The sequence below is a fragment of the Phytophthora sojae genome (genome assembly GCF_000149755.1).
Source record: "Phytophthora sojae unplaced genomic scaffold PHYSOscaffold_5, whole genome shotgun sequence".
Taxonomy (NCBI): Eukaryota; Oomycota; class Peronosporomycetes; order Peronosporales; family Peronosporaceae; genus Phytophthora; species Phytophthora sojae.
The window spans coordinates 333,550-361,388 of record NW_009258119.1 but is presented as its reverse complement, the minus strand read 5'-3'; the positions used below and the strand labels follow the sequence as shown (position 1 = coordinate 361,388).

General features: G+C 56.4%; 10 protein-coding genes across 10 annotated transcripts; 6 read left to right on the top strand and 4 right to left on the bottom strand.

Annotated features, from left to right (window-relative positions):
- Window positions 1–229: 229 nt before the first annotated feature.
- Window positions 230–829, bottom strand: PHYSODRAFT_464416 (hypothetical protein; the record flags this gene model as incomplete). Its single annotated transcript, XM_009529941.1, has 1 exon — window positions 230–829. A coding segment is annotated over one exon (600 nt), but the record flags the coding sequence as incomplete, so codon positions are not given.
- A 1,663-nt stretch (window positions 830–2,492) lies between these two features.
- Window positions 2,493–2,783, top strand: PHYSODRAFT_506943 (hypothetical protein; the record flags this gene model as incomplete). Its single annotated transcript, XM_009529940.1, has 1 exon — window positions 2,493–2,783. One exon carries the CDS (start codon window positions 2,493–2,495, stop codon window positions 2,781–2,783), a length of 291 nt encoding a protein of 96 aa, XP_009528235.1.
- A 1,754-nt stretch (window positions 2,784–4,537) lies between these two features.
- PHYSODRAFT_379323 (hypothetical protein) lies at window positions 4,538–4,813 on the bottom strand (the record flags this gene model as incomplete). The annotated part of the gene is made up of 1 exon (XM_009529939.1): window positions 4,538–4,813. A coding segment is annotated over one exon (276 nt), but the record flags the coding sequence as incomplete, so codon positions are not given.
- A 1,385-nt stretch (window positions 4,814–6,198) lies between these two features.
- On the top strand, window positions 6,199–6,890 carry PHYSODRAFT_252882 (hypothetical protein; the record flags this gene model as incomplete). Its single annotated transcript, XM_009529938.1, has 3 exons — window positions 6,199–6,343; window positions 6,413–6,460; window positions 6,571–6,890. 3 exons carry the CDS (start codon window positions 6,199–6,201, stop codon window positions 6,888–6,890), a joined length of 513 nt encoding a protein of 170 aa, XP_009528233.1.
- Window positions 6,891–7,994: 1,104 nt separating this feature from the next.
- Window positions 7,995–8,403, top strand: PHYSODRAFT_354716 (hypothetical protein). Its single transcript, XM_009529937.1, has one exon. It carries the CDS (start codon window positions 8,028–8,030, stop codon window positions 8,316–8,318), a length of 291 nt encoding a protein of 96 aa, XP_009528232.1. The 5' UTR covers window positions 7,995–8,027; the 3' UTR covers window positions 8,319–8,403.
- An 89-nt stretch (window positions 8,404–8,492) lies between these two features.
- On the bottom strand, window positions 8,493–10,229 carry PHYSODRAFT_505070 (hypothetical protein; the record flags this gene model as incomplete). Its single annotated transcript, XM_009529936.1, has 2 exons — window positions 8,493–8,810; window positions 8,892–10,229. 2 exons carry the CDS (start codon window positions 10,227–10,229, stop codon window positions 8,493–8,495), a joined length of 1,656 nt encoding a protein of 551 aa, XP_009528231.1.
- A 1,144-nt stretch (window positions 10,230–11,373) lies between these two features.
- On the bottom strand, window positions 11,374–13,098 carry PHYSODRAFT_332867 (hypothetical protein; the record flags this gene model as incomplete). The annotated part of the gene is made up of 3 exons (XM_009529935.1): window positions 11,374–11,966; window positions 12,047–12,313; window positions 12,375–13,098. The coding sequence occupies 3 exons, from the start codon at window positions 13,096–13,098 to the stop codon at window positions 11,374–11,376; spliced, it is 1,584 nt and encodes a 527-aa protein (XP_009528230.1).
- A 2,158-nt stretch (window positions 13,099–15,256) lies between these two features.
- Window positions 15,257–21,397, top strand: PHYSODRAFT_360752 (hypothetical protein; the record flags this gene model as incomplete). The annotated part of the gene is made up of 1 exon (XM_009529934.1): window positions 15,257–21,397. One exon carries the CDS (start codon window positions 15,257–15,259, stop codon window positions 21,395–21,397), a length of 6,141 nt encoding a protein of 2,046 aa, XP_009528229.1.
- Window positions 21,398–22,280: 883 nt separating this feature from the next.
- On the top strand, window positions 22,281–24,017 carry PHYSODRAFT_508709 (hypothetical protein; the record flags this gene model as incomplete). The annotated part of the gene is made up of 1 exon (XM_009529933.1): window positions 22,281–24,017. The coding sequence occupies one exon, from the start codon at window positions 22,281–22,283 to the stop codon at window positions 24,015–24,017; it is 1,737 nt and encodes a 578-aa protein (XP_009528228.1).
- A 1,213-nt stretch (window positions 24,018–25,230) lies between these two features.
- Window positions 25,231–27,611, top strand: PHYSODRAFT_332865 (hypothetical protein; the record flags this gene model as incomplete). Its single annotated transcript, XM_009529932.1, has 5 exons — window positions 25,231–25,550; window positions 25,589–25,735; window positions 25,830–25,869; window positions 26,126–26,295; window positions 26,924–27,611. The coding sequence occupies 5 exons, from the start codon at window positions 25,231–25,233 to the stop codon at window positions 27,609–27,611; spliced, it is 1,365 nt and encodes a 454-aa protein (XP_009528227.1).
- Window positions 27,612–27,839: the final 228 nt, after the last annotated feature.

Here is a 27,839-nt window from a genome sequence, read left to right as displayed (position 1 = left end):
GTACGGGAACCAAGCAGACCGCGGAGTGAAGCATGCAGAAATGTGTAACGATTGTAATGGTCTTATAACAGGCAGGACTACCACAGGATACACGGTGCGCGCGCTCTCCCCAACGGAGCGCGGCTGCTAATAAATAGAGGGACTCTCGGGTCTGGCTGGGCGTGTGTGTAGCTCCCGGTTGACCACATGACGCTTGAATAGGGGCGTGAGTATCCGCTGCCCTTACTTACACGACCTGGCGGCGCCACGGCAGCGTGGGCTTGCGGAACACGAGCGACACGGCGTCGCCCGTGCGGCTGCGCAGACTCGAGGCCTGCTCCGAGAACTTCTCGACGTCCTTCTTGCTGTAGAAGAGCTCGGGCACCTGGTCGTCGGGCACCGTCGGGATGGTGCGCACGAGCACGCTGCCGAAGAACGAAACGCGGCGCTTCTCGACCTCGCCCTGCTCCTCCATGGAGGCGCTCTTGACGCGCCGCACCTCGCTGCGCATGGCCAGCTGGTAGAAGGCCGAGACCCACTGCGCCTGGTCCGCGCGGCTGAAAACGCGGCCGAGCATCTCGCGGCCGTCCGCGAACGTGAACTCGATGCCCAAGTCCGTCTTGGGGCCCACGCGGCCGCTCGCGAGCTCGAGCGTCTCGAGCACGTTGCGGCGGTAGCTGGCGTCCTGCTTGTTCTGGAAGACCAGCAGCTCCGTGTCGCTGAGCACGAGGAAGCGCGTGTTCCAGGTCAGCACGTTGCGGCGCTTGATGCGCGCGTAGCCCTCGCAGTAGACGACGGACGAGACGGCGCTCTGGTCGAGGCTGAAGCGGCGGTTCTTGGCGGCCGAGGCGGCGCCGACACCGGGCGGCGTGGACGCGCTCAGGCCAGTGCCTGTGTGGCGCCGGCGGATGATGCTGTGGCTGCTGCTGCTTGGGGATGGTCGGCGGGTCATGCTGGGCGTGTTGTGTAGTGTAGTGTAGTAAAGTGAAGCTGAGGTGGGGCTTGAGGCTTGCTTTGGGTAATGGCGGCTGAGCCGAACGGCGAATGCAGAGAACAGCTGGGTTGCCTTTGGAAGACCGTTGGATAGACAAGCGGAGGGACTGTTCCATACTGAGCCCAAGAGGAAATCCGGCGCGCCGCCGTTTTACCCTCTATTTTATTCACTTCACCTTCCGCCGCGGCTGCCTGTTGCATATCGCAGTCTTCTCCGCGTGGATTATCACTCGGGCAGCGCCGCCCAGGTTTACCCAAGCGAGAGATGATGACGAGCCCCCGCAGAAGAACCCTCGCTGTACATGGGATACCGGGGCCGATTTTCCGTTCGTACGCGCTTGGCCGAAGCGGGGATCGCCAGAACCTCCGAAACGCTTGTTGAAGTGTAGCTACACTTTGCGGCAGCTGGGCACCCACTTCCAGCCGGCGGCATTCACTGCAACTGGCGACTTGTCAGTGCCGCACGCACGCTGGCTGAGGGCAGCGTAGCGTATCTGCGGTGGTGCTGGGATTCGGCGGCGACGTCAGGCACTTGAGACGAAGGTGGGTTCGAGCGGCCACGAGCATCGCAAAGAAGCCGTTCGCTCTGCCTAACCGCCCAGCGACGCTCCCGTCGCGCTCGGGCAATACCCCGCCGAAAGAGCACGGTAAGGAAGCCTGTATTGTCGACCCCATGCGCCGCACTCCGGTGCAGTTATTCCTCCGTCCTCTCCGGTCAAATCAGGCGGCATTCTTGAGCTGTCGGTGGAGAGAGGACGTGTTAGCGGCATTTCCGGTGGAGCAGCGCGTGACGATTTCGCCGTTTGCTGTTGCCGCCGTTGCTGTTGCCGCGGATATGCCGAACTGAGACGGCGGGGGAGAATCCACCGCTCGATTCTATTTTCAAGCTTCCGGTGCAAGCCATTTCGACAAGACACATCAGAAACACTTCACACACAACTTACCACACACGAAGGAAGAGAGGAAAGCCTGGGGCATGACTGCGTGCAGCTCGCGGCAACTACATCGACAATCCTCAATTGCGCACTACCAGAATGAGCACCTGATTTGATAAAAAGGTCACTATGGTCATTATATCGGGGTTTTAAATCCAAAACAGGATCGTCTCTGCACCAGTATCTTCTATTTTTGGAAAGTATCCTTTTTTCAAGACTCAAATAACTCCAGAAGTCGTAGCCGCAGCGGCTTCATCAAAGGCCATAGTGATCGCGAGCTTTCAAGTCCGCTACGTCTGCAACTGTGAACATCAAAGTGTTCTCAATAGCCGTCTCAATCAATGCCGCTACATTGGCGACGGGCCCCAAGGCACCCGCATCTCAGTCCTCGTAGTGAACCCACATGACCTGCAACATCTTGATCTCAGTATCCGATCCGAGGTCTTGACTTGAGTATCGCCGAGCCACTGATTTGAAAGCCTTGCAGCGCTCTTTGTGCACGCACTGATTTATCGGCTCACTTCCGGATTCGCCTCTCAAGTCCCCAGTCTCCCTCCTCCTCCTCCTCTTCCCCCAGTCAATACCATGAAGTTCTCGACCGTCTTCACCGCCGCCGTCGTCGCCGTCGTGTGCCTGCTGCAGCCCTCGGCCGCCGAGGAGCAGGCCTCCGTGCACCTCCGCGTGCACACCGAGCAGAGCCCCAACGGCGCGATCTGCTACAAGGCGTGCCCCACGGGCCAGTACTGCCCGCGTGGCGAGAACGCCTGCCGTGCCCCCACGGGCAAGCAGTGCTTCAACCCGGCCACGAGCCTCTTCCTGGCCAACGGCTGCGACCGCGGCTTCAAGTGCAGCAACGGCAAGTGTGTCTACGCCTAAGCGAGCCCTATGATCCAAGAGGCAGCGCCCCCTCCTGCTGTAGTCTCCCTTCTTGTGCCCATATTACGACAATAATACTGTCCATTTGAACCCTGCATCATGCTCGTTTCGTCAATTGATTGGGGCTGCAGTGCCGTCACCAGTGGCGTGACAGTTTGACAACTTTAGCGATCTTCTCGCTGCACGTGCGCAGCATCTCGTCCATATTCAGACAAGGTGAAGGCTCGTTGCGCGAGCGCGAGTTAGATGTGATGCGAGAGATAAATCAGGGACTGACTCAGTCACAGGCTCGCCTCCGATGATCCTGGCAACTTGGCTACTTGCCAGTGGCGAAAAGCTCAAGCCTTGAGCTGCTGTGCAAATCTCTCGCAGCCGCTACATTTTCGCGTCTCACGACTGCAAAAGTTGCAGTGCAAACACTGACCGCTGCCGTCTGAGTTGAAACACAGCACTCACAGCGAAGACAAGACTCGTGCACTGAAACATAAAGCGCGAGATCCGTCTCCTATTTACGCACAGGATCATTGAACACCGTTCAATGAGTAGAACAGCTAAGTTTGCTCCTTGAAGTGGCTTGGCGAATTCCGAGTCGTTTCCGCAGGTTGTTGTTGGGCGTGGATTGAAGCCACTGACCTCGTCGACCTCGTCGACCCCGTCGGAGAAGGTGTCCGCGAGCGGACGTGAAGAGCGGTGGAAAAGGAGGGAGGTAGCTATGACAGTGTTCCTACTGATGAAATATGCGCTTCGGGATTATAATACTCACTTTGTTGGTGGGGGTGCAGGATGGATTCGATTTCTACTGTCGAGAAGGCGCTTTACGACGGCGCCGACACCAACACCGGAACAGGGCCACTTCCGGTGCTGTATCCACGGTTTCAACAATAGGTTACAGCACATGTAGCTCTTGTCTGCCTACCTTGCGATCGACTTACTGGTACTAGCCCACTTATTGAGTGAGCCGGCGGTGCTGCTCGATCAAGCCTATCCTTCTGATTGTTTTTGGCAAGTGAAGATACCATCAATCCTCACCGGTTGGCTCGGTGTCCGCAGATACACTTACAGTCTTCAGTTACCACGAATGGATCGCGCGACCATGCCCTGCGTGGTGATGGCAAGGTAGAAGATAAGCAAGAACACAGCGATTCGAAAGCTACGACAAAATGTATTGCCTGGAGCTGCTTGTTTGTACCGTAACCAGTAGATGTCGTCTTTTGCTGTGTAGGACTACTGCGCCGCCGCGCAGTTGTTAATGAAGCTGACAGTTGTCGTTGCCTGCTTTGTCATCAGCGAGCTTGGTCGCTTGGGTGCTCGGATTTGGCCCGCTCTTCTCGTCTTTACTGGTAGACGCACTTGCCGTGGCTGCACTTGAAGCCGCGGCTGCATCCGTGCTGGAAAAGGCTCGTAGCGGGGTTGAAACACAGGTCGCCGGTCGGAGCACGACACTCGGTCTCGCCGCGTGGGCAATACTGTCCTGTCGGGCATGCTTTGTAGCAAATGGGAGCGTGGGCGGGTAAAGCTTCACTGGAGGTGGCGGCGGCAACGGTGGTAGTGATGGTGGTGGTGGTCTTGTAGACGCATTTGCCGTGGCTGCACTTGAATCCGGCATCACATCCGTGCTGGAAGAGACTGGTGGCCGGGTTGAAGCACAGGTCTCCTGTTGGGGCACGGCACTCGGTCTCTCCGCGAGCGCAGTACTGCCCCGTGGGGCATGCCTTGTAGCAAATGGGACCGTGGGCGGACGAAGGCGTCGTCTTGTAGACGCACTTGCCGTTGGTGCACTTGAAGCCGATGTCGCATCCGTGTTGAAAGAGGCTGGTGGCCGGGTTGAAGCACAAGTCGCCGGTGGGGGCGCGGCAGTTTGTTTCTCCTCGGGGGCAGTACTGTCCTGCTGGGCAGGCCTTGTAGCAGATGGCGCCTTGGGTGTTGGCGTTCACGCGGAGGAACGTCGTGGCCTCGGTTTCGGCGGAGGTGGATTGGAACAGGCAAGCGACGGTCACGAAGGCAGCGACGAGCGCGGTGGAGATCTTCATGCTGAGTGGTTTGGTGGGGGGAGATTCTTGGGTGAACTGTGCAGGTGCGACCGAATTCGAGAGTGAGAGCGGATAAGGCGACAACGGATTGGGGGTAAGTTGTGATGCTGAGCTGGGCGTTCGCTCGATACTCCTTGGCATGACCAGGAGCCCTCACCATGGTGATTCGGACAGCAAAAAATGTGAGACGAGCGCTGTGGAATCAAGTTGAAGTGGTTTCTGGTGAAAACCGCTTCAAGCTAGTTTCGAGCACGGATCCTGTAGAGCCTCAGACCTGACTAGGATGTGGACGCAAGCCGCGCCGAAGAGCATAACGCCGCTGGTTGCGTGAGCACGAGGCGGAGTGGAGCGAGAGCTCTGGCAACGGTTGAAAGTGTCACGTCGTGCGGTTCCGTTTGTGAGCTACACCAAGTTGTTCCTGTAGCAGAGCGCTTCCCTGTGCGGGCTGTAGATCAAGCGATCGCACTCGTTGGTTGTGGGTACCGACCGCCTCCAAGAGGCGAGTAGAGCTCGTGGACTTGCAATTTTCGCGATCGTTTCTGCCAGGGCCGTCGCATGTTGATGCTCATTTGGCGCGGTCGTTGCTGCACCAGGTTGTTTCAGGGGAATGATAGCCTCAGGGCCATCAAGAACACTGCCTCTTTGCACTACGCTAAGATAGAATCTGCAAGTTAAGACGCCTGGCTTGGTCAATACACAGCTCAAATCTGCTCTGTAGTACTTGCTGCTTGATATCATATTGCGGGCGATGGCACCGCAGACGGCCACTATCACGCCCCAGGGCTTAAAACGACCGACGCAGCTACTACAGCAACGACCGCGCCAAATGAGCATCAACATGCGACGGCCCTGGCAGAAACGATCGCGAAAATTGCAATCTACTCGCCTCTTGGAGGCGGTCGGTACCCACAACCAACGAGTGCGATCGCTTGATCTACAGCCCGCGCAGGGAAGCGCTCTGCTACAGGAACAACTTGGTGTAGCTCACAAACGGAACCGCACGACGTGACACTTTCAACCGTTGCCAGAGCTCTCGCTCCACTCCGCCTCGTGCTCACGCAACCAGCGGCGTTATGCTCTTCGGCGCGGCTTGCGTCCACATCCTAGTCAGGTCTGAGGCTCTACAGGATCCGTGCTCGAAACTAGCTTGAAGCGGTTTTCACCAGAAACCACTTCAACTTGATTCCACAGCGCTCGTCTCACATTTTTTGCTGTCCGAATCACCATGGTGAGGGCTCCTGGTCATGCCAAGGAGTATCGAGCGAACGCCCAGCTCAGCATCACAACTTACCCCCAATCCGTTGTCGCCTTATCCGCTCTCACTCTCGAATTCGGTCGCACCTGCACAGTTCACCCAAGAATCTCCCCCCACCAAACCACTCAGCATGAAGATCTCCATCGCGCTCGTCGCTGCCTTCGTGACCGTCGCTTGCCTGTTCCAATCCACCTCCGCCGAAACCGAGGCCACGACGTTCCTCCGCGTGAACGCCAACACCCAAGGCGCCATCTGCTACAAGGCCCAGCAGGACAGTACTGCCCCCGAGGAGAAACAAACTGCCGCGCCCCCACCGGCGACTTGTGCTTCAACCCGGCCACCAGCCTCTTTCAACACGGATGCGACATCGGCTTCAAGTGCACCAACGGCAAGTGCGTCTACAAGACGACGCCTTCGTCCGCCCACGGTCCCATTTGCTACAAGGCATGCCCCACGGGGCAGTACTGCGCTCGCGGAGAGACCGAGTGCCGTGCCCCAACAGGAGACCTGTGCTTCAACCCGGCCACCAGTCTCTTCCAGCACGGATGTGATGCCGGATTCAAGTGCAGCCACGGCAAATGCGTCTACAAGACCACCACCACCATCACTACCACCGTTGCCGCCGCCACCTCCAGTGAAGCTTTACCCGCCCACGCTCCCATTTGCTACAAAGCATGCCCGACAGGACAGTATTGCCCACGCGGCGAGACCGAGTGTCGTGCTCCGACCGGCGACCTGTGTTTCAACCCCGCTACGAGCCTTTTCCAGCACGGATGCAGCCGCGGCTTCAAGTGCAGCCACGGCAAGTGCGTCTACCAGTAAAGACGAGAAGAGCGGGCCAAATCCGAGCACCCAAGCGACCAAGCTCGCTGATGACAAAGCAGGCAACGACAACTGTCAGCTTCATTAACAACTGCGCGGCGGCGCAGTAGTCCTACACAGCAAAAGACGACATCTACTGGTTACGGTACAAACAAGCAGCTCCAGGCAATACATTTTGTCGTAGCTTTCGAATCGCTGTGTTCTTGCTTATCTTCTACCTTGCCATCACCACGCAGGGCACTGGTTGAAGTGGTCGCGCGATCCATTCGTGGTAACTGAAGACTGTAAGTGTATCTGCGGACACCGAGCCAACCGGTGAGGATTGATGGTATCTTCACTTGCCAAAAACAATCAGAAGGATAGGCTTGATCGAGCAGCACCGCCGGCTCACTCAATAAGTGGGCTAGTACCAGTAAGTCGATCGCAAGGTAGGCAGACAAGAGCTACATGTGCTGTAACCTATTGTTGAAACCGTGGATACAGTACCGAAGTGGTCCAGTTCCGGTGTTGGCGTCGGCGCCGTTGTACAGTACAAAGCTTTGTCGAAAGTGGACATCGAGTCTATCCTGCAATCGACGGCATCAGAGCTCGAATCGCATTATTTCATGAGTAAGACTCATTGAGTAGGAAGGAGCACGGTCACCCGTTTCCTGTCCTTCACTTTGCCTGAGCGGTTGAATCTGCTCGACGAGGTCTTCCTCGACGAGATCGAAGATACCGGTGACGCCCAACAACAAGCTGCGGAAACAATTCGGAATGTGCGCAGTCACTTCAAGCGAGTTTGCTGCAAAATTTGGTGCTTCATGCGGAGACGGACTTCCCATTCACTTCACAAGTCATATTTTGCTGCACGGTCCGCCGAGCACTGTGTTTCACCTCAGACGGCACAACACAGAATGGAAAGTACTGCACACGCTTCACCCACGTCGTCTGCGATGTTGTGTTTTGAAGGATTTGCGCAAGAATGAGATGTCTACAGTGTATAACTAAGGTGAGCCTGCCGCTCGCCTCCACAGATCCTGATTTATCGACCGCTAGCACCAGCACCAACTCCTAGCAGTTCATGAGTGGGGCCTTCAGGTCTTGGTTCACTCTGAAATTCGCCCCCAAAGCCACACTCCAAGTCCCCAAGCCGCCATGAAGTTCTCGACCGTGTTCACCTCCGCCCTCATTGCTGCCGTCTGCCTGTTCCAGTCGATGGCCGCCGAGGAGCAGGCCTCCGTCCACCTCCGCGTGCACAACGTCGAGCAGGACAACAACGGCGCGATCTGCTACAAGGCCTGCCCCTCGGGCCAGTACTGCCCGCGCGGTGAGACCGCCTGCCGTGCCCCCACGAACGGCCAGTGCTTCAACCCGGCCACGAGCCTCTTCATCAACGGCTGCGACTCCGGCTTCAAGTGCAGCGAGGGCAAGTGCGTCTACGCCTAAGCGAGATCAAGCCAAGCCACGCAAGCCTGCAAGGCTTCCAGACTGTGCACTAGTCTCCTCAATATAATGCCATTTTTCATCATCTACCGAATGCGTCATGAAGTGGTGATCATCCATCCCACTGTAGTGAAAGTGTCACCACGGAGGTTACAGTCTATGAGGTTGGTTAGTTGTCTAGTTGGCCGCGTCCTTGCGGTGTACGCACAGCCATCGCGTGCGCTTCCTCTGACCCATCGACTGGTTCGGATGCTCGTTCATGTTCGCCTGCTCCGCGATGGGGAAGTGGAAGTGCTGCGGTGCCGTCACCTGCGGCACGCGCGAGAACGGCTCTGGATGCCGCAGGCGGATCGACTCGATCGGAATCGGCGTGGTTAAGTTGCCGGCAGCTGCAGCATTGAACGCGACTTCTTCGTGCTTGATCTCGATGTTCACGGTCGTCATGTCCTTCCAGCGCGCGATGAGGTCCATGGAGATAGCAGGAGTGCTTGATCCCTCAGAGGGGCTCTTCTTGCCGTTCTTTTGAGGTCGAGCTAGGCCGCTGGTGCTGGTGTAGCCGTTCAGCAGAGCGAAGACGTGGTCGCGGCCTTGATCGTTGGTCACCACGCGGCCTTCGCGTCCCATTAGCACGCTAGCATACAACCAGAAGAGGTCGTCCGATAGGAAGTCTGTGCGGCAGCTGTAGAGCATGTCTTCATCCTTCCAGCGCTCCATGATGGCCTTCTCCTCGGGGGTGCGCTCGCGAGAGACGAACTTGCCTTGGCGACGCATAGACTTGTTCTGCTTCGTACGGATACGCACCACGAACTTGTCCGCGAGGTAAGCCTGAGGCATGGTAATGCTGACCAGGTGGCCTTGAGCCTGCAGATCCTTCGCGATGGCATCGACTTGATCAAGACGGTAAGTGCCGGCCTCGAAGTTCTGGTTAATGTACGCGATGTTGGGGCCGTCCAGCACGAAGTGCAGCGGCCTTCCGTCCTTCGAACCCGCTACTACGTTTTGAAGCTGGAAATTCTCGTGACGCAGCATCAGCCACTCGCGGAACGGGTCCAAATACTCCTTGACTGTGTTCTCCGGCGCCAACTTGCTCCGACGGGACTCGATAGCAGCGAGCATGTACGCCCGCTCCTGCTCCGTCATCCCCTGCTTGCACAGTGCTTGACCACAGCACGGACACTTGCTTCTCATGTGCGCGTCGCTCGGCACATTCTCGACGATGTATCCAGCATCACGGAAGGCATGCAGCAAGCGCTGAGCGTTCGACGGAGACACCTCACGACACGTGATCTGTAGGTCATGCAGCAGCGACGCCATCTGCGCGTGGAAGTGCGGCTCGCTGGCTTCGCTCTCGGGCATCTCCGTGTACTCGTTGAGCTGCTGCTCGTCGCTCTTGACGCAGGCGATGACCATCTGCACTAGCACGTCCTCCATGGCGCTGGTCCACTCCACGTCGTGCTGCTTGAGCTGCTGCCACCTCGAGTACGCGCTCGCGAACTGGTCGTGTCTGCACTCGTGCTCAAGCAGCGGGCTCACCGTCCTGAAGTGGAGCTTGGGTGGTTCCTGTCCCGCCTTGCTTCTCGCCCTCACCGCCTTCCTGAGCTTGTTAATGAGCTTCCACGCCGCCTCCGTGTCCCCCGCAGCGAGGTGCAGCTTGATCACCGAGCCGAACACAGCCTCATTAAGTGACTGGCCCAGTACGAACCGCTGTGTCTGCTCCGCCTTGTCCCACGTGAACAGCTCGTCGTCGAAGTACCGCAGCACCTGCAGGCGCAGGTCCTCGCTGAGCTCCCTGCTCTCCGCCTGCTGCGCGCAGTGGAAGTAGAACGAGTCCACGGCGTGGCGCGCCATGGGCACGCGCAGCGTGTGCGCGCGCACCTCGCTCTGCACCAGCGGCAGCACGTCTCTCAGCGGCATCTGCTGCTGCGCGACGCAGCGGTGCACGTTGAACCTGCCCTTCTTGGCCTTCTTCTGCTGCTTATTAGGGGCTGCATTGCCTGATCCCTCACTTGCGCTCGCATGTGCAGCGGCGGCGCGCTGCTTCTTGGCCCTGCGACGCGCGCAGCGGCCGAGATTGGCAGTCTCTTGGACGGCGGAGGGTGCGCTTAAGAACCGCCGGTTTGGAGGCCACGCGGGGGCGTTTGAAGCCGTGAAAGCCGCTACATGGCGAGAGGAGATACATGCAGAGGCGGATAGACCAGCGCGGCGCGCCGATGCCGCATACAGCGCGCGTGAGAGTCTCTGCATGGGCGGTGTCCAAGCAGCGCTGGAAGGTCTCGTTTCGGTTATTGGAGACCAATAAGTGTAGGCCGAGTTGCAATTTAAGGGAGCTTGTTGCAAGTTGAGTATTCTTGGGCCATTTTTTTATTGATTTGTTTCAGATAGCAATTGAAACTTTTACCTTGGTAATTTACCAAGATCGTACTGTAGCAGGCATGTTCGAGGGCCTCCAAGATGTCTACAGACGCATAGCACAGTAGAAAGTCTCTCTCCATTTTCTGTACTTGCACGGAGCGTGTATGTATAGTACAGGTATACGAAAGCGCATGATTGCTATGGTAGACGCATAGGGTCAAATTGTACAATAGCTGGTAGATAACTAACTAGTAAAAGAATATAAAGGAGAAAAGTAAGAGTAGAAAATCAATAACTTCTCATATCACTCCACTCACTCACGCTGCCTTGGAATAGCGACAGCGGACGTTCATCAATGGGGGAGACCAGGTCCAAAAGAGGACACAGCACTGCAACCACCGACATCCCGAGTCAATGAATGAAGTCGAATACGATCATCAAAGTTATTGAGGTTGTCTACTTGGAAAGTCAAGTAGAAAAGAAGGTACTATAGAAATGATCCTGTGTAAGTACGGTCTTGAACTTCCATTGAAAAAGTTGCCGTAGTTTATATGCTACAATCCAACCATACGCTCAAGTCTGACCTTCTGTCGTCGATATCATTGGTGGAATCACTTCAACATGGACGACAACAACAAGAGGAACGCAACAAAGCAAAGGTTTCTGTTCATAAAGCGAAGACTACTCCATTGATAACATTGCTCTCTTAGCAGCCAGTGCCCCCCGCAATGACGAGGCACGCCGTGCTCTCAAAGATAGCCATGATGTTGGTCATGACGGACCACACGATCGCGAAGCACAGGTAGAACACGGTGATACCGCCGATGAGCTTGCTCTTGCCGCCCTTGCGGAGCAGGCGCTGCGTATCTTCCTTTTGTTTTGGCAACAGGAACAGGAAGACCCACGCAAACGCAGTCATAGCGTACATGATGATGATAGTGTACGTCAGATCTCGGCGAATCGAGTGGTCGTCTTCTTGAACTCGAGCGTTGGTGATGTTGAACGGAGCGTCGATCACAAGGGTCAACGCTGAGGCGAAGGGAGAGGCGACGTTCGTTACCGTGGTGATCAGGCCGTAGACGGCCGCTTCGTTGCTCAGTCCGGCCAGTTCCACAGTCACGAAAGTCGAGATGATCCAGCCGACGCCGTACGGGAGCTGGACGGCAATGGGAGGGCCAAGCCAGAACCACTGGTTGCGGAAGACGTCCCAGACGACGATCATCGACACAGTGCAGTCCACAATGATCACCACGGCTCCAGTGACGACGATCATCAGCGCCAGTTCCAGTGCAGTCCCCACTTAGAGGTGATCATGATGCCCAACATAAAGAGCAGGTTGCTGAGGATGTCGCTCAGGGTGCTGTTGATGGGGGTCACACCCACCATGTAGTCCTGAATGGGGGAGCTGCCGGTGTACGTGATGTCAGCGAAGATGTTGGAGAAAAAGTTGTACGCGATGACCTGGTACACTGCCCGAGTGCACAGCAAGTCCCAGAAGCTGCTGATGTACTCCTTCAAGTTGGCACGCTCGACCTTCTCCTCCTTGATGAAGAACCACGTCATGGGAAACACGGGGATCGTGAGGACAGTGACGATGATCATCAGCTGGGGGAAGCTCAGCGAGAAGTCGAAGGTGCCGCCGTAGTCTTCACCGTTGAAGAAGAACCCAGTGAGCAGCTCCCCAAAGATCACCATCACGGTACGCACAGGACTGCGTCTTGCCGCGCTTGTCCAAGGGCTCACGTTGAGCCAACTCGCAGGTAATACTGTCCGCACACACGTCCGGCATGACGTAGCCAAACGCAGCGAAGAACATGAGCATCACATACTTGGCGCCTTCCGATGGAGCGTCGTAGTTGATGCGGGCTTCGATCTCCGGAGTGTAGTCTGCAATATCCACGTCTCGGTCAGCCGCATTCGTAAAGTACGGCTTACCAATGGGCATGATGCGCATGACCAGCAGCATGATGAAGCAGATACCCCAGCCGATGAGCATGTACGGTCGCCGACGGTAGCCGCAGATCGGCAGGCAGTCGGACAGGATACCATAGAACACTTTGAAGCTCCACGGCAGCACCACAAGCTGGCTCGCAGCCGTGACTTGAGCGCCAGAACAGTTGAGGTATTCCTGCATGAATGGGTAGATGGTCTCCGGCAGCAGGCCATACACGAGTCCAACAGCGGCGTACTCGAAGAGCAGGCCGAGGTTCTCCTTGCTGGTCAGTACGGGCATACCTCCTTCACGGATGGCGCCGCCTTCTCCTTCAGGAGGGCGAGCACCGATGGGCACGTGTTCTGGGGTCTTGACGCCGACATAGCTTCCGTCTTCCAGGTCCTTGAGCTGCGAGGCGCCGCTCACGAACGACATGCGCTTGGGGATGTCGAGGTCTTGGCTGTTCACGCCTCGACCACCGGTGAACGTGGTCGGCATGGCGAAGCGAGGAGTCTTGAGCCCAGTCGAGGGGGTTGGCGGTGAATTGGCAAGTGAGTAGCGATCAGGAGCGCCATGGAAGGACGGAGGGAGACCTTCCGTGCCCGGCGTGGGGCGGGGGAATGGGATACGCTCGATGGCCAAACAGCTCCATTACCTGTACAACAGCGGAGACTGCAGCCTGCGGTCCGCAGGATGCTTCGATGTCCGTCTCCACTGTACCCCCGTTCAGGTTCGACTCTTCTTAAAGAGTTTACAGAGGTATGTACATGTAGTAGATTGGTAGCTTTTGGTTGAGCAGTTTAGTTTTAAATCTCATGCACCACGCGGATCAGGATCGCGCGGGCATTAAATAGTCGTGTCGTACTACCCCTGCTCTGACCTTGTCAAACCTGTTGCCGTACGACCCTGCTGACGAGCTCCGCGTCAACCAATCCCGTTCGACATCTGCGTGGCCGTCCAAATTGAAGTCGAAGTTGTCCTCGCTAAACTCCGACTTTACCCCCCATCACAACAGTTTGAAGTTCGAACCGCTGCTCGCGCAAAGTAATGCGAGCACTTTTACTTCGATAGCACGAGGCACCTTCGTTCGGCCCCTCGTATCGGACAGGAGCCACGCCATGGTCTTTTCCATTTGGCGGCGGCATCGTTTCTGGTCAAGGGGGCGAGTCGACACACGTGAGGCCCCGAGGAATGAGAGGGCTCTGAGGCGAGCATTGACCAAATGTTGTCAGAGCTCAAGACGATGCTGCTGGATGGCACAAATATAATAGTACATGTACTCGTTGTTTGGTAGAAGGTACCTGCAGAGCACACACGCAAGGAGGATGAGGAGGTACTATAACATGGAGTGAGATTCATCAAAAGCTTGTGCCAGATCGCATGACCTCGAGCCAATTATATAATGCGGCAATCGAGCCGCTATCACACCAGATTTATTGTCTTGGCACTATCCGCGCCGGACATATAAATGGTCACATGTTGTCCCATTACTTTCTTCAAGTATTCACACGTCGCAGACGAGATTTAGTGGACAGATTGGTGGTCACCTGAAACACACTTGGTTAAACTATGGAATTTGGTACAATGCCCCGCTTTTGTGCATAAGAGGCTCCCAGCGCTCAAATAGGCTTTGTATCGGCTTGCCTTCGGACGGTCGGCGCTTGTGCAGAATCAGTCGCTCGTGATTGTGAATGGGCTCAAATTGCTGGGGAGAAGCTCCTCTTTTGAACCATGTGCGCTAGGCTTTGTAGCGAGCAATATTATGGGATCTACGGCCGGGTACCCATTTTCCTTATTGACCTTCACTTGTATACCAGGCACTGACCACTTATATGTCCTGACCACAGTCATGTCCGTCTCGGATACCCTTTCAGTTCAAACAAATACAGGATAACACGTACATGTAGTATTATAACCTTCGAAGAGATCATACAAAACGATCGTCAATTTCAGTTCTTCGCCGACACGTCTTTTATTTTTGTTTTTACTTTACACTGTTAACGCCAGTCGCGTCAACGGTCTTAAAGTGCAACGTATTTGTACATCGATCTGAGAGCGGACGAATTCGTGGGCGCGAAGCAGTGTTAGCGGATGTCTTGTGGTCAGAACCTGCGTTATGAGACCTCCAGTTTTGTGTACATTACTCAGTACTTGTGTGCTTGCGTTTGAGATCGTACATGCACAAAACTCGAAATAAGTTAGAATCTGCGCGATAGTTCCGACTCAAGGTCACGGTTTACCTACTGCGGTCCACACCTCGTTGCTCAGCTCATGTAGTCTGTTAAGCAACAGAATACTGTAGTGTACCGGTACAATCATTGAGACGATCTGTGCACCTAGAATCTGATATCACCTCAAGTCATGTTTCTAAATTTAGAATGGATACTTTCTAGTAATGGGTACACTGGTGTGCACCACATTGTGAAGATTTCGCGGCGTAACGACGGGGGAGCCATAGCGAGCCTTCACGTGCGTACGTGTGCCCGACGCTCGTTCGGCTCTCCTTGCGCGCGCGTAGCAAGCTCTCGGCAAGGTTTCGGCGCGCCGCAGCACGACCACCATCTCCGCCGTCGTCCTGGCTTCCGATCGCACTGGCGATCACGCGTATTGGCTCTCTGGATCGCGCGCTACGGCAGCGTAACCGAAGCGTACCCCCATGGAGGCGCTGGTGCTCAAGTCGCTGGGCAAGCTGCGCAAGGCGTGCACGCGCAGCCACCGCGAGTTACGCGACATGATCGACGCGGCGCAGGCCAAGGTTACGTCGGCCAGCGCCGAGGGTACCCTCGAGGTGCCGTTCGAGCCCTTCCTGCTGGCCTGCCTGACCCGCTACGCCAAGCTCGTGGCCGTGGCGCTGGACTGCATGGAGAAGTTCCTGGCCTTCGGGTTCCTCAAGGAGGCGGGGGTTATCCCCGAGGGGGTGCGCCGCCGCCTCGTGCAGAAGGCCGCAGCGGCGTCCACCACGTCGGGTCGGCGGTCAGGTTTCGGTCTGGGTCTCGGGTCCGGAGCGTCCTCCAGCTCCGGGTCGGGGTCGAGCGCCGCCCCCTCATTTGGGATCAACACGCCCGCCAGTGGTGGTCGGGACGCGGCAGCAACGGAGGACGACGCCAATGAAGACAGCTACAGACTCATCGACTGCATCGTCGAGGTGGCCTGCGACTGCAACGACCACCCGGACGAGGGCGTGCAGATCCAAGTGCTGCGCGTGCTGCTGACGGCCGTCACGACGCCGACCTGCGAGGTGCACGAGCACGCGCTGCTGAGAGCGGTGCGGGCCTGCTACCACGTGCACCTCGTGAGCAAGAGCGCCACCAACCGGACCGTGGCCAAGGCGACGCTGCAGCAGATCATCAGCATCGTGTTCCAGCGGATGGAGACGTTCGACCGCCGCGTGGAGGAGGAGACGAGGGCCACGCTGCAGGCGTCGCTGGACAAACAGGAGCAGGAGCAGCAGAGTCAGCAGGAAGGGGAGCAGGATCAGGACCAGGATCAAGAACACACGGAAGAGCACCAAGAAATCATCGAGAGCGACAGCGACGAGGACCTGAGCATCCCCACGCTGCGTGCAGAAGCGTTGGCTCCTTGGTACCCGGCGGTGGCGACGGCTCTGCAGCTTCCTCGCTTTGCGGCGCACTCGGAGAAGGCGTCGATCTCATCTACGGCGACTAAGAAGGTGAAGGCGGTGGCCACACTGTCGCAGCCGGTGTTTGCGCCGGCGTTCCCGTCTGTGCTGCACAAGGACGCGTTTCTGCTGTTCCGGTCGCTGTGTCGGATTTCGATGAGATCAGTGGCAGACGACTCCCCGACCGCGAACGGCGCTAATGGATCTATGGCTGGAAACGCTGGGAATGGTGCTAACCCGGAGGACCCTTTTGCGTTCCAGAGCAAGATTCTATCGCTGGAGCTGGTGAAGGAGATTTTAGAGAACGCTGGACCGTCGTTCCGCCGTGGCGAGCGGTTTGTGCACGCAATTCGGCAGTACCTGTGCCAGTCGCTGCTACAAAACTGCACCAGTAACTATACACAGATCGTGTCGCTATCACTACAGGTCTTCTTGGTGCTTCTGCGCAATTTCAAGCGTCACTTGAAGACGGAGCTGGATATCTTCATCACGAGTATCTTCCTGCGCCTGCTGCAGTCCGAGAACGCGAGCTTCGAGCACAAGTTGCTGGTTCTGGAGGCTCTACACGCGATCTGTGACGACCCGCAGACGCTGGGCGAGATCTTTATCAACTACGACTGTGATTGGAATACTAACGACTTGTTCAAGCAGATTGTCCATGCACTTGCCAAGGCTGCAAAGGGCGGACGCTCCCAAGACGCCGCGGCGCAGCAGTATGCAGCTAGTCTGTCTACCAGTGCGCGACTCAAGATGCAGCAGCAAGACGCGGCGCTTGCGCTCAAGGGCCTCGAGTGCCTCACTGCCACGACTGCATCGCTCAAAAAGGCTGCAAACTTCATGGAGGCCGAGCGTCAGAGTTCCCAGCATGAAGGAGAAAGCGAGGCTCACAACAGCGAAGCCGGCGGCGAGGAAGACACTGTGGCCCCACCAGACGTGATTCATGTCAATTCATCCACCATGTCGGCGGTTGAAGCCTTCGAGAGCAAGAAGAAGCGACAGGAGGAATTGGCCACGGGCATCCTCAAGTTTAATGTGAAACCCAGCGCCGGTATCGCGTATCTCGTTGCCCACGGACACATGGGCGAAGGTTCGCCCCGTGATGTGGCGCAGTTCCTGCAAACGTACAACGGTAAGCTGGACAAGACGATGGTGGGCGACTATCTTGGAAATGGCGTGCACTACCAGGGCGGCTTCTGTGTCAAGGTGCTGCACGAATACGTTGACATGATGGACTTCACGGGCTTGGAAATCGATGTGGCTATTCGTCACTTCCTCGCTGGCTTCCGTTTACCCGGTGAATCGCAGAAAATTGATCGTATGATGGAGAAGTTTGCTGAAAGGTTTTTCAACTCGTGCCCGCCCGGACTGTTCCCTAGTGCCGACACGGCATTCATCCTAGCATTCTCAATTATCATGCTGCAGACTGACCTGCACAACCCCAGCATTGCGGAGGAGAAGAAGATGGACAAGGCTGGATTTCTGCGCAACAACCGCGGCATTAACGACGGCAAAGACTTGCCTGAGGATTACATGGGCGCTATCTTCGACCGCATCAAGGCGACGCCCATTTCTCTCAAGGAGGACGATGACTTCCGTAGTCGTCGTGGTGGACCTGCACCAAGTGCTGCGAGCTCACTTTTTGGATCTTCAGGTGCAGCCACAGACCGGATGCGCCGTGACGCCTACATCAAGGAGCGTGAGTCAATGGTGCGCCAGTCTGAAGCTCTATTCAAGCGTCGGGTGCCAGCATCAGCTCGTGCGCAGCAACAGTTCCCTCTCTCCCCGCGTGGCAACCGCTCGAGTGCATCTGCTGGCTCGAGTGCCGCTCCTTCACAGCGGGGTGGAGATGGCCCATCGTCTCTGCTGACGCCGGATCCTTCGTCGTCTACGTTCCGCGAAGTGTCGGGGTACAATGAGCGGTCTCATGTCCGGCCAATGTTCGAGACGCTGTGGGCGCCGCTCCTTGCTGCGTGCTCGGTAACCTTTGAGAGCTCCGAGTCCGCTGAGGCCATCCAGCTCTGCTTGGATTCTTTCCGCCACGCGGTGCACCTCTCAGCCAGACTGAACATGCCAGCGGAGCGCGATGCCTTCGTGACGGTGTTGGCCAAGTTTACTGCGCTTCATACGACAAACTCGCGGTTGATGCGCTCAAAGAACATGGAGGCAATCAAGGCCCTCATCTCTATCAGCGTGAAGGAAGGAAACTACCTTGGCGACTCCTGGCACGATGTCCTGCAGGCCATTTCACAGTTGGCGCGAATTCAGACACACGCTCAAGGTCTGCATGAGCGCTCCGCAGCCGGCTCGGTCTCTGGTGATTCGTCTTACTTCAACCGGCAGCCATCGCCTGGTCTTACGAGCCACACTAGCTCGCACAGTAGCAGCGGCAACACCACACCGTCGTTCAGTATGCTCGGGTCGTCTGCGAGCAGTAAGCGAGGCGGGTTAACGTCATCGATGTCGCTCACGTCGCCGTCGCAGTCGCACCGTGACATTGGCGGCCGAGGCAGCGGATCTGAGCTGGACGAAGCCCAGAGCGCCGCGATCGAAGACGAGAATGCTGCGCGCGTACTCGGAGAGATTGACCAGCTGGCGAGTGATCGTGTGTTCTCGAGTTCGGTATCGCTGAGTGATCAGGCTCTGCAGGACTTCGTTATCCAGCTCACTGTGGTGTCGCTGTCGGAGTGCTCAGGCGTTGGACCTTCCGGCGCGGCCGGTGGCTCACCGCCTCGCGTCTTCAGTCTGCAGAAGCTGGTCGAAGTGGCCGACATGAACATGCGTACTCGCTCGCGTATGGTGTGGGCGGCTACGTGGCAGACCCTCACGAGACATTTCACCACGATCGGCTGCCACGAAGACCTGACTGTGGGCATGTACGCTATCGACTCGTTGCGTCAGCTCAGCATGAAATTCCTCGAGCGCGCGGAGCTTCGTGACTTCAACTTCCAGCGTCTGTTTCTGGCGCCGTTTGAGATCATCATGGCGAATGCCACTTCTCTCGAGACCAGGGAGCTTGTGCTGCGCTGTGTGGAGAACTTGGTGCTTGCTCGTGTGGGCAACATCCGCTCTGGCTGGAAGACGATCTGGGGCGTCCTCCGCGTTGCTGCCGAGACGTATGCGCCTGGTAGCGAGGACCGCGTGGTGCTTTTGGGCTTTCAAGTCGCGCGCGGAGTCTTGGAGCGTCACTTTGACTGCATCGTGGACGTGTTCGTTGACGCCGTGGAGTGCCTTCTAGCGTTCGCGGTTTGCGGGTGCGAGGAGGTCGAGCGTCAGATGGAGGAGCGACTCGCGCTCACACAACTGGGCGTGGACAGCATCGGGCTGCTGCGCAGTGTGTGCATTGAGAAGCTAGCGACAGGAGAGGTCATCGAGCCTCTCACTGCGCGTGAGACGGCTGGGTCCATTTCAGCTGCAACAGCTCCAGCGGCGGCAGCAGCCGCCGCTGCGGCCGCGGCCGCGGCCAAGCAGGCTGCGCGCGTTGGCTTCAAGAAGGTCAAGGTAGTTGCCGAAGATCCCGCCGCTGAAGCGGCAGATGGACCTGCCGGGGTGCAGTCTCCATCTAAGCGGGCTTCGGTGCGCTACCAGAAGCAGGAGTCTGTGCGCTCACTGGAAGAGGAGGTGGCTGAGCTGTCGCCTCGGAGAAAGCTGCTGCCTTCGGCGTCCTCTCCGCTGTCGCCTCGACGGAGAGCAGGATCGGTCGACGCGCAGGAAGAGGAACACCAAGAGAGTACCGAGGTGGCATACAACGACTCTGCGGCGCATACGCGCATGTGGTGGCCCGTGTTGACAGCTCTATCTACGCTCGCTGCTGACCGCCGTCTGGATGTGCGTCTCGCAGCTCTCGAAGCGCTCTTCGATGCGCTGGAGACTCATGGAACGAAGTTCTCCTCTGGACTTTGGGGTTTGATTTTCAAGGGCGTGCTGATCCCGTTGCTGGATGAGCTGCGGCATCTCGAGGTGGTGGTCGAGAAGGGAGCACACACGCTGCCAAAGCTACCGTTGCCGCCAGCGCGCAACCCGTCGACTCGGATGGCCCCGTACGCTGCTGGCAAGACGACGGCGACGCTGTGCCTCGAGCGGCTATTGGAGTGCTTCGGACAGTTCTACGACATCGTTGGCTTCTTGCCGGAGGTTCTCTTCCTGCTGGGTAAGTGCATGGATGCAGGGGATGCGGAGGAGCAGCTCGCGGCCGCATCCGCTTGCGCGCTTGAGGTCATGTTGGTCACGCACGGCCACAAGTTCCCGGAAGACGTCTGGGGCCTCATCGCGGACGAGCTACGCAACGTTATGAAGCGCGCCGAGCCGACGTGGGTATTCTTCGCCTTGCCTCCTGAAGACGAAGTCGACAGCACACCCGCCCCTGAGTCTCCGGTGGAAGCAATAAGCGCCGAAAGTCCTTCGAAGAAGTCGTTGTCGCTGCCTCCCCCACGTTCCCCGACAGCTCATTCAGCAGCTGCCATGCTCACTTCGCCGCGCCAGCCTTCATTCCTCAGTATGTATCCCGGTGTTGTGGCGACTCTGGGCTTCACCTTCGCTGCCAGCTTCCCACCGAAGGTGATCAGTGTCGAAGAGGTGGAGGCCCAACGCGTTCCTTCACGCACGCATTTGGCCGTGCTGCTGGCATTGCAGCGAGTAGCAGGCAACGTGCTGGCGAGCCGTCGCAAGGAGCACTTGTCGCTGAGCGTGGGGCACGCTCGCTCGCTGTTGACATGTCTGCGTGAGAGTTTCCTGTTCGCTCGCAAGGTGAACGATGCCACGCCGCTACGTCGGTATCTGCAGCGTGCCGGTTGGCGCTACGGAATGACGGCGCCATCTTCCAGCGAGCTGCCGAGTCTGCTGCCGCAGGAAGTGCTGGGCAAGCAGCAGTACCTCCACGTGCTCTTCACGGCGCTCGTCCGCAGAGTCGACAACAGCGAGATCGCGCCGATCGGGGAACAGGACGAGGCTCGCAAGTACATGGCACAGTTGGTGAAGGAGACATTGGAGGAGTATCTGGCCTGGACAGGCGCAGCAGCTCGGACGAATGTCGAAGAGGATCAGGTGCCTGCTGATGCGTATCAGCGCGTTGAGAGCTTCACACCGCTGATGGTTGCGACGCTGAAGGAGCTCGCAGAGTTCGACAGCGTTGAGGTGAGCGACTGCACATGCATGCTTACTGGTGGTGAATTCTGGTACTAAATGCCGTCTATGTTGTTATTGTTTTCTGCTTGTAGCTACAGCGCCACATGCCGTGGCTGTACCCGCTGCTGACGGACCTCGTGAGGGTGCCGAACGCCGAGGTGCGGGCAGCGCTGTCCAGCGTGTTCGGCAAGGCCGTGCGGCAACTGCTGCCGCCCATGTAGGCGAACTCCCCGGTAGAATCATCGTAGTAGACTTCGACGAGCAGCTTCTGGCCGGACGAAGGCGCCCTGTATTGTCGAAGTAAAGTGCTTGCATTACAGTATCTTACGCGTGTGTCCAGGACCCCGAGCGTCTTCCTCTTGTTATGCAGTCAGCGCTCTCATCGCTGCGGTTCGAGCTTCACTCTGTCGATGCAGTACGGAGCCTGATTTGCAAGCAAGGACAACTTCGACTTCACTTTGGATCCGAAGCCGGCCGCGCAGATACGTCTACAGGCTCCTGTGTGGTGCTGTCGCTATGTCGGACACGTTCGATTCGGCGACTTGGTTGACGCGTAGCTCGTCGGCACTGTCGGGAATGCTGCAACTGGTTTGACAAGGTCAGAGCCGGGGGAGTATGACACGGCGAGTGCCCGCGCTATCCTGAGCCTTGCCCGCTTCATGCATGAGATGCAGTAACTACACACAGTATCATTCGGACAGTCTCAAGAGGCTCAGGCACTGAGCAGGGGCGCAATGGAGACGAACGTCGAAGCATCCCGCGGTCTCCGCTACATCTACATGTACTGTAGTGGAGCGGTTTGGCCATCGAGCGCATCCTCTTGCCCTGCACGCCGGGCACGGAAGCCCTCTCTCCGTCCTTCCATGGCGCTCCTGATCGCTGCTCACACGCCAATTCACCGCCGACCTCCTCGATTGAGCTCAAGACTCCTCGCTTCGCCATGACGACCACGTTTACCGGTGGTCGAGGCGTGAACAGCCAAGACCTCGACATCCCCAAGCGCCTGTCGTTCGTGAGCGGCGCCTCGCAGCCCAAGGACCTGGAAGACGGCAGCTATGTCGGCGTCAAGACCCCAGAACACGTGCCCATCGGTGCTCGCCCTCCTGAAGGAGAAGGCGGCGCCATCCGTGAAGGAGGTATGCCCGTACTGACCAGCAAGGAGAACCTCGGCCTGCTCTTCGAGTACGCCGCTGTTGGACTCGTGTATGGCCTGCTGCCGGAGACCATCTACCCATTCATGCAGGAATACCTCAACTGTTCTGGCGCTCAAGTCACGGCTGCGAGCCAGCTTGTGGTGCTGCCGTGGAGCTTCAAAGTGTTCTATGGTATCCTGTCCGACTGCCTGCCGATCTGCGGCTACCGTCGGCGACCGTACATGCTCATCGGCTGGGGTATCTGCTTCATCATGCTGCTGGTCATGCGCATCATGCCCATTGGTAAGCCGTACTTTACGAATGCGGCTGACCGAGACGTGGATATTGCAGACTACACTCCGGAGATCGAAGCCCGCATCAACTACGACGCTCCATCGGAAGGCGCCAAGTATGTGATGCTCATGTTCTTCGCTGCGTTTGGCTACGTCATGCCGGACGTGTGTGCGGACAGTATTACCTGCGAGTTGGCTCAACGTGAGCCCTTGGACAAGCGCGGCAAGACGCAGTCCTGCATCTACACTGTGCGTACCGTGATGGTGATCTTTGGGGAGCTGCTCACTGGGTTCTTCTTCAACGGTGAAGACTACGGCGGCACCTTCGACTTCTCGCTGAGCTTCCCCCAGCTGATGATCATCGTCACTGTCCTCACGATCCCCGTGTTTCCCATGACGTGGTTCTTCATCAAGGAGGAGAAGGTCGAGCGTGCCAACTTGAAGGAGTACATCAGCAGCTTCTGGGACTTGCTGTGCACTCGGGCAGTGTACCAGGTCATCGCGTACAACTTTTTCTCCAACATCTTCGCTGACATCACGTACACCGGCAGCTCCCCTATTCAGGACTACATGGTGGGTGTGACCCCCATCAACAGCACCCTGAGCGACATCCTCAGCAACCTGCTCTTTATGTTGGGCATCATGATCACCTCTAAGTGGGGGCTGCACTGGAACTGGCGCTGGATGATCGTCGTCACTGGAGCCGTGGTGATCATTGTGGACTGCACTGTGTCGATGATCGTCGTCTGGGACGTCTTCCGCAACCAGTGGTTCTGGCTTGGCCCTCCCATTGCCGTCCAGCTCCCGTACGGCGTCGGCTGGATCATCTCGACTTTCGTGACTGTGGAACTGGCCGGACTGGGCAACGAAGCGGCCGTCTACGGCCTGATCACCACGGTAACGAACGTCGCCTCTCCCTTCGCCTCAGCGTTGACCCTTGTGATCGACGCTCCGTTCAACATCACCAACGCTCGAGTTCAAGAAGACGACCACTCGATTCGCCGAGATCTGACGTACACCATCATCATCATGTACGCTATGACTGCGTTTGCGTGGGTCTTCCTGCCCCTGCTGCCCAAGCAAAAGGAGGACACGCAACGACTGCTCCGCAAGGGCGGTCACAGCAAGCTCATCGGCGGCGTCACGGTCGCCTACCTGAGCTTCGCGATCGTGTGGTCCGTCATGACCAACATCATGGCTATCTTTGAGAGCACGGCGTGCCTCGTCATTGCGGGGGGCACTGGCTGCTAAGAGAGCAATGTTATCAATGGAGTAGTCTTCGCTTTATGAACAGAAACCTTTGCTTTGTTGCGTTCTTCTTGTTGTTGTCATCCATGTTGAAGTGATTCGACCAATGATATCGACGACAGAAGGTCAGACTTGAGCGTATGGTTGGATTGTAGCACATAAACTACGGCAACTCCTTCAATGGAAGGTCAAGACCGTACTTACACAGGATCATTTCTATAGTACCTTCTTTTCTACTTGACTTTCCAAGTAGACAACCTCAATAACTTTGATGATCGTATTCGACTTCATTCATTGACTCGGGATGTCGGTGGTTGCAGTGCTGTGTCCTCTTTTGGACCTGGTCTCCCCCATTGATGAACGTCCGCTGTCGCTATTCCAAGGCAGCGTGAGTGAGTGGAGTGATATGAGAAGTTATTGATTTTCTACTCTTACTTTTCCCCTTTATATTCTTTTACTAGTTAGTTATCTACCAGCTATTGTACAATTTGACCCTATGCGTCTACCATAGCAATCATGCGCTTTTGTATACCTGTACTATACATACACGCTCCGTGCAACTATGGCTATTTTTTTCATTATTATGCCGCTACTGTAAACATACACCTCAACATGCTTTATGCCATCTACCACACATCGTGACCTACAGAAGTAGACGCTTCAGCGCAACTACGGTTCAGTGCTGGCAGGAGCTTAACGATCTTCAAACGCTGGTTTGAGTAGGAGAGACCTCAAACATCTAAAGTACACGCAGTCGCAGATTTCGATTAGTCATTGCGACTTGCAATTTGCGAGTTTGTCGGCTCCGACGTCAAATTGCAAATACGTTTCACTCTGATACCGTTGACGTGTCGGTCCAAGAAGTTTGGTAAGATCCGTTCGTAGCTGATCTCTTTGAAGGTTTCTACTGTATTATCCTGCTCTTATTTGACCTGAAAGTGGTCCTCGTGGCGCCATGACGGTCGATGAGTTACCGCATTAATTGGCTCGGGTCATGTGACTTGACATCCCGCCCAATCTGACGTAAACTATTGGTATGAGTCTCACTCACTCCACGCTACCTCCGCGTCCTCCTTGCATGTGTGCTCTGCTGGAATAGCTGTACCAGCTTCCTGAGCTCTGAGAACATACCTGTCAATGCTCGTCTCAAAGCTCTCTCATTCCTTAACTTCCTCAGAGCCCCGCAAGAGTCAACTCGCCGCATTGACCAGGAACGATGCCTACTGCGCCGAATGGAAAGAGCCATGGCGTGGCCAACGTCGACATCGACCCTCAGCGCCTATCACTCGTAAGTGGTGCGTCCCATGCGAAGGAAGAGGGATACGTCGCCGTCATGACCCCCGAACCGCTTGGCGCGCCTCCTCCGGGCGGACCTGGTGGAGCTTTGCGCGAGGGTGGTGTACCCATCTTGACCAGCAAGGACAACATCGGCCTTCTCTTCCAGTACGCCGCTGTCGGGGTCGTCTACGGCATGCTACCCGCGACCATCTACCCGTTCATGCAGGAAGGAGTATCCTCAACTGCTTCGGATCTCAAGTAACAGCGGCTGACCAACTTGTCGTGCTGCCGTGGAGCTTCAAGGTTTTCTACGGCATTCTATCCGACTGCCGGCCTACATATTACAATATCTTCGGCTATCGTCGCCGGATGTACATGCGCATCGTCTGGTCGATCTGTATCGTCATGCTTCTGGTCATGGCCATCATGCCTATTGGCAAACCGTACTAAACCATGTCATCGATCGCGATCTCAAGGTCTCGGGGGAGTACACACCCGAGATCGAAGCGCGTATCGACTACGACACTCCGTCGGAAGGCGCAAGTACGTCATCCTCATGTTCTTCGCTGCCTTCGGGGTACGTGATGCCCGACGCATGCGCCGAAAGTATCACGTGCGTATTGGCTCGACATGAACCAATTGACAAGAGTGGCAAGACGCAGTCGTGCATCCACACATTGTGGTCATCCTGGGAGAGATCATCGTGGGCTTCTGCTTCAATGGCAAAAAGCATGGCGGCGATTTCGACTTCTCACTAAGGTTTTCCTCAATTGATGATCATTATGGTGGTGTTAACCGTACCAGTACTACCGATAACTTGGTTCTTCAACAAGGAAGAGAAGACGAAGGCCGCCAACATCCGAGAGTGCTTCAGGGAGTTGCTCTGTTGTCGCGCAGTGTACCAGATCACCACCTACATGTTTTTCAGCGGCATCTTCGCAAGCGTCACCGCCAGCTCCCCCGTGCAGTCATACATGGTGGGTGTCACACCGATCAACATCACGTCGAGTGAAGCAATCTGCTGGTGTAGGATGATCACGTCCAAGCAGGGTTGCCGAATATTGCATTTTTATCTATTGCGACCAGATCAAACCAAAGATAATATTTTTGGTAGAGAAAATCAGGTAAACAAATTATTGTTTGCCCTTTTTCTGGTGACTAATTACAAGTGCACTTGGAGTTTGTATGTGATAATCGAACCAAGAAATAGATTATTGATACGGGTTAAGGAAACTAGGTCAATAAATTTATTGTAAAAAATGATTGCATTTATTTCAGCATCAAATTGTTTTTAGGCATCCCTGTCCAAGTGGGGGTTGCATTGAAATTGGCGGTGGATGACTGTGTTGACAGTTGTTATTGTCATGGTGGTGGACTGCGCGTGCTCCCTCACCACAGCATGGCATATTCCCCGCAGTCAATGCCCTGGGTCGGTCCGTGGAGCCCGACGTAGTCTTTCATGCAGTGTTTTTATTTCTTACATGAGATTTCCTCGAACAAAATGATGCTAAGCCACCATTTAGAGTTATCGAGATTATCGCGCTTGAAAATTGGCTGCTATTTTTCGTATCTAAGTGAAGTTTCTAGAAGGGGCCCGATTTGTGATTTGAAAACCTGAACTGTCACTAAAGCGAACGCTTCCTCAACACCTCACTCTCAAAGAAGATCTACACCACCGCCGACATGGAAGCCCACCGCTCGACCTCCGAGCTGCCATCGCAGACCTCCAGCGGCCCCGAGTCGTCGCCCGCCGGCACACAGGCTTCCGGCGCTCTCGCGCCACAGTCCGTTGGTGCCTCGGTGCCGCCCGCGTCCCCTCCCTGTCAACACCCCCCTCCTCTCGAGCAGCATACGCCGTATGCGCCCGAGCAGCACGCTTCGGCAGCTCCTGGGCAGCAGCTTGCGCGCACCTCCGATCCGCAGCAGGAGGAGAGTGCCTCCGAGCTGCACAAATCACCGGCGTGCACGCCTTCTCGAACCGATCGGCAGCGCAACCAGAAAAATCGACCCCGCGTGACCTCCCCGCACGTTGCGGCACATGCCGCCAGCGACGTCTCGTCTGAGAGCGAGGAGCCTGATGAAAGCAATGATGATGAAGATTGGACCACGGCCGAGTCAGCTGAAGAGGATAGAGAGGTGACGGGGGACAGCGAGGGAATCGAAGACGATGAGCAAGCCGAGGAGGATATAAGTATCAATTTGATCGAGGTTGATATTCACCAGAAGGTGACAGGCCTTATCAGAGCTGATAAGTGTGAGCGTCGCTGCCTTCAGGGAAAGGCTCAAGAGCTGCAGTCTCTGGTTAGTTCAAAAGTGTAGCAATGTACGTCGTCTAGCCCAGCTGATCAATCAATGTGATACTTATGTCCATGCTAATCCAAAATGATATCAATTGACAGCATGTGTCACTAATGTGAAACATCGCACGAAAGTGAAGTTTTAAGACTATTTCAATTCGAATTTGAAGAAACGAAGGGTATCATTGGATCCGCTGTACAATTTTACACCAGGGTAGCCAATAAAAAAAAATCTTAATTTTGCTCTGGG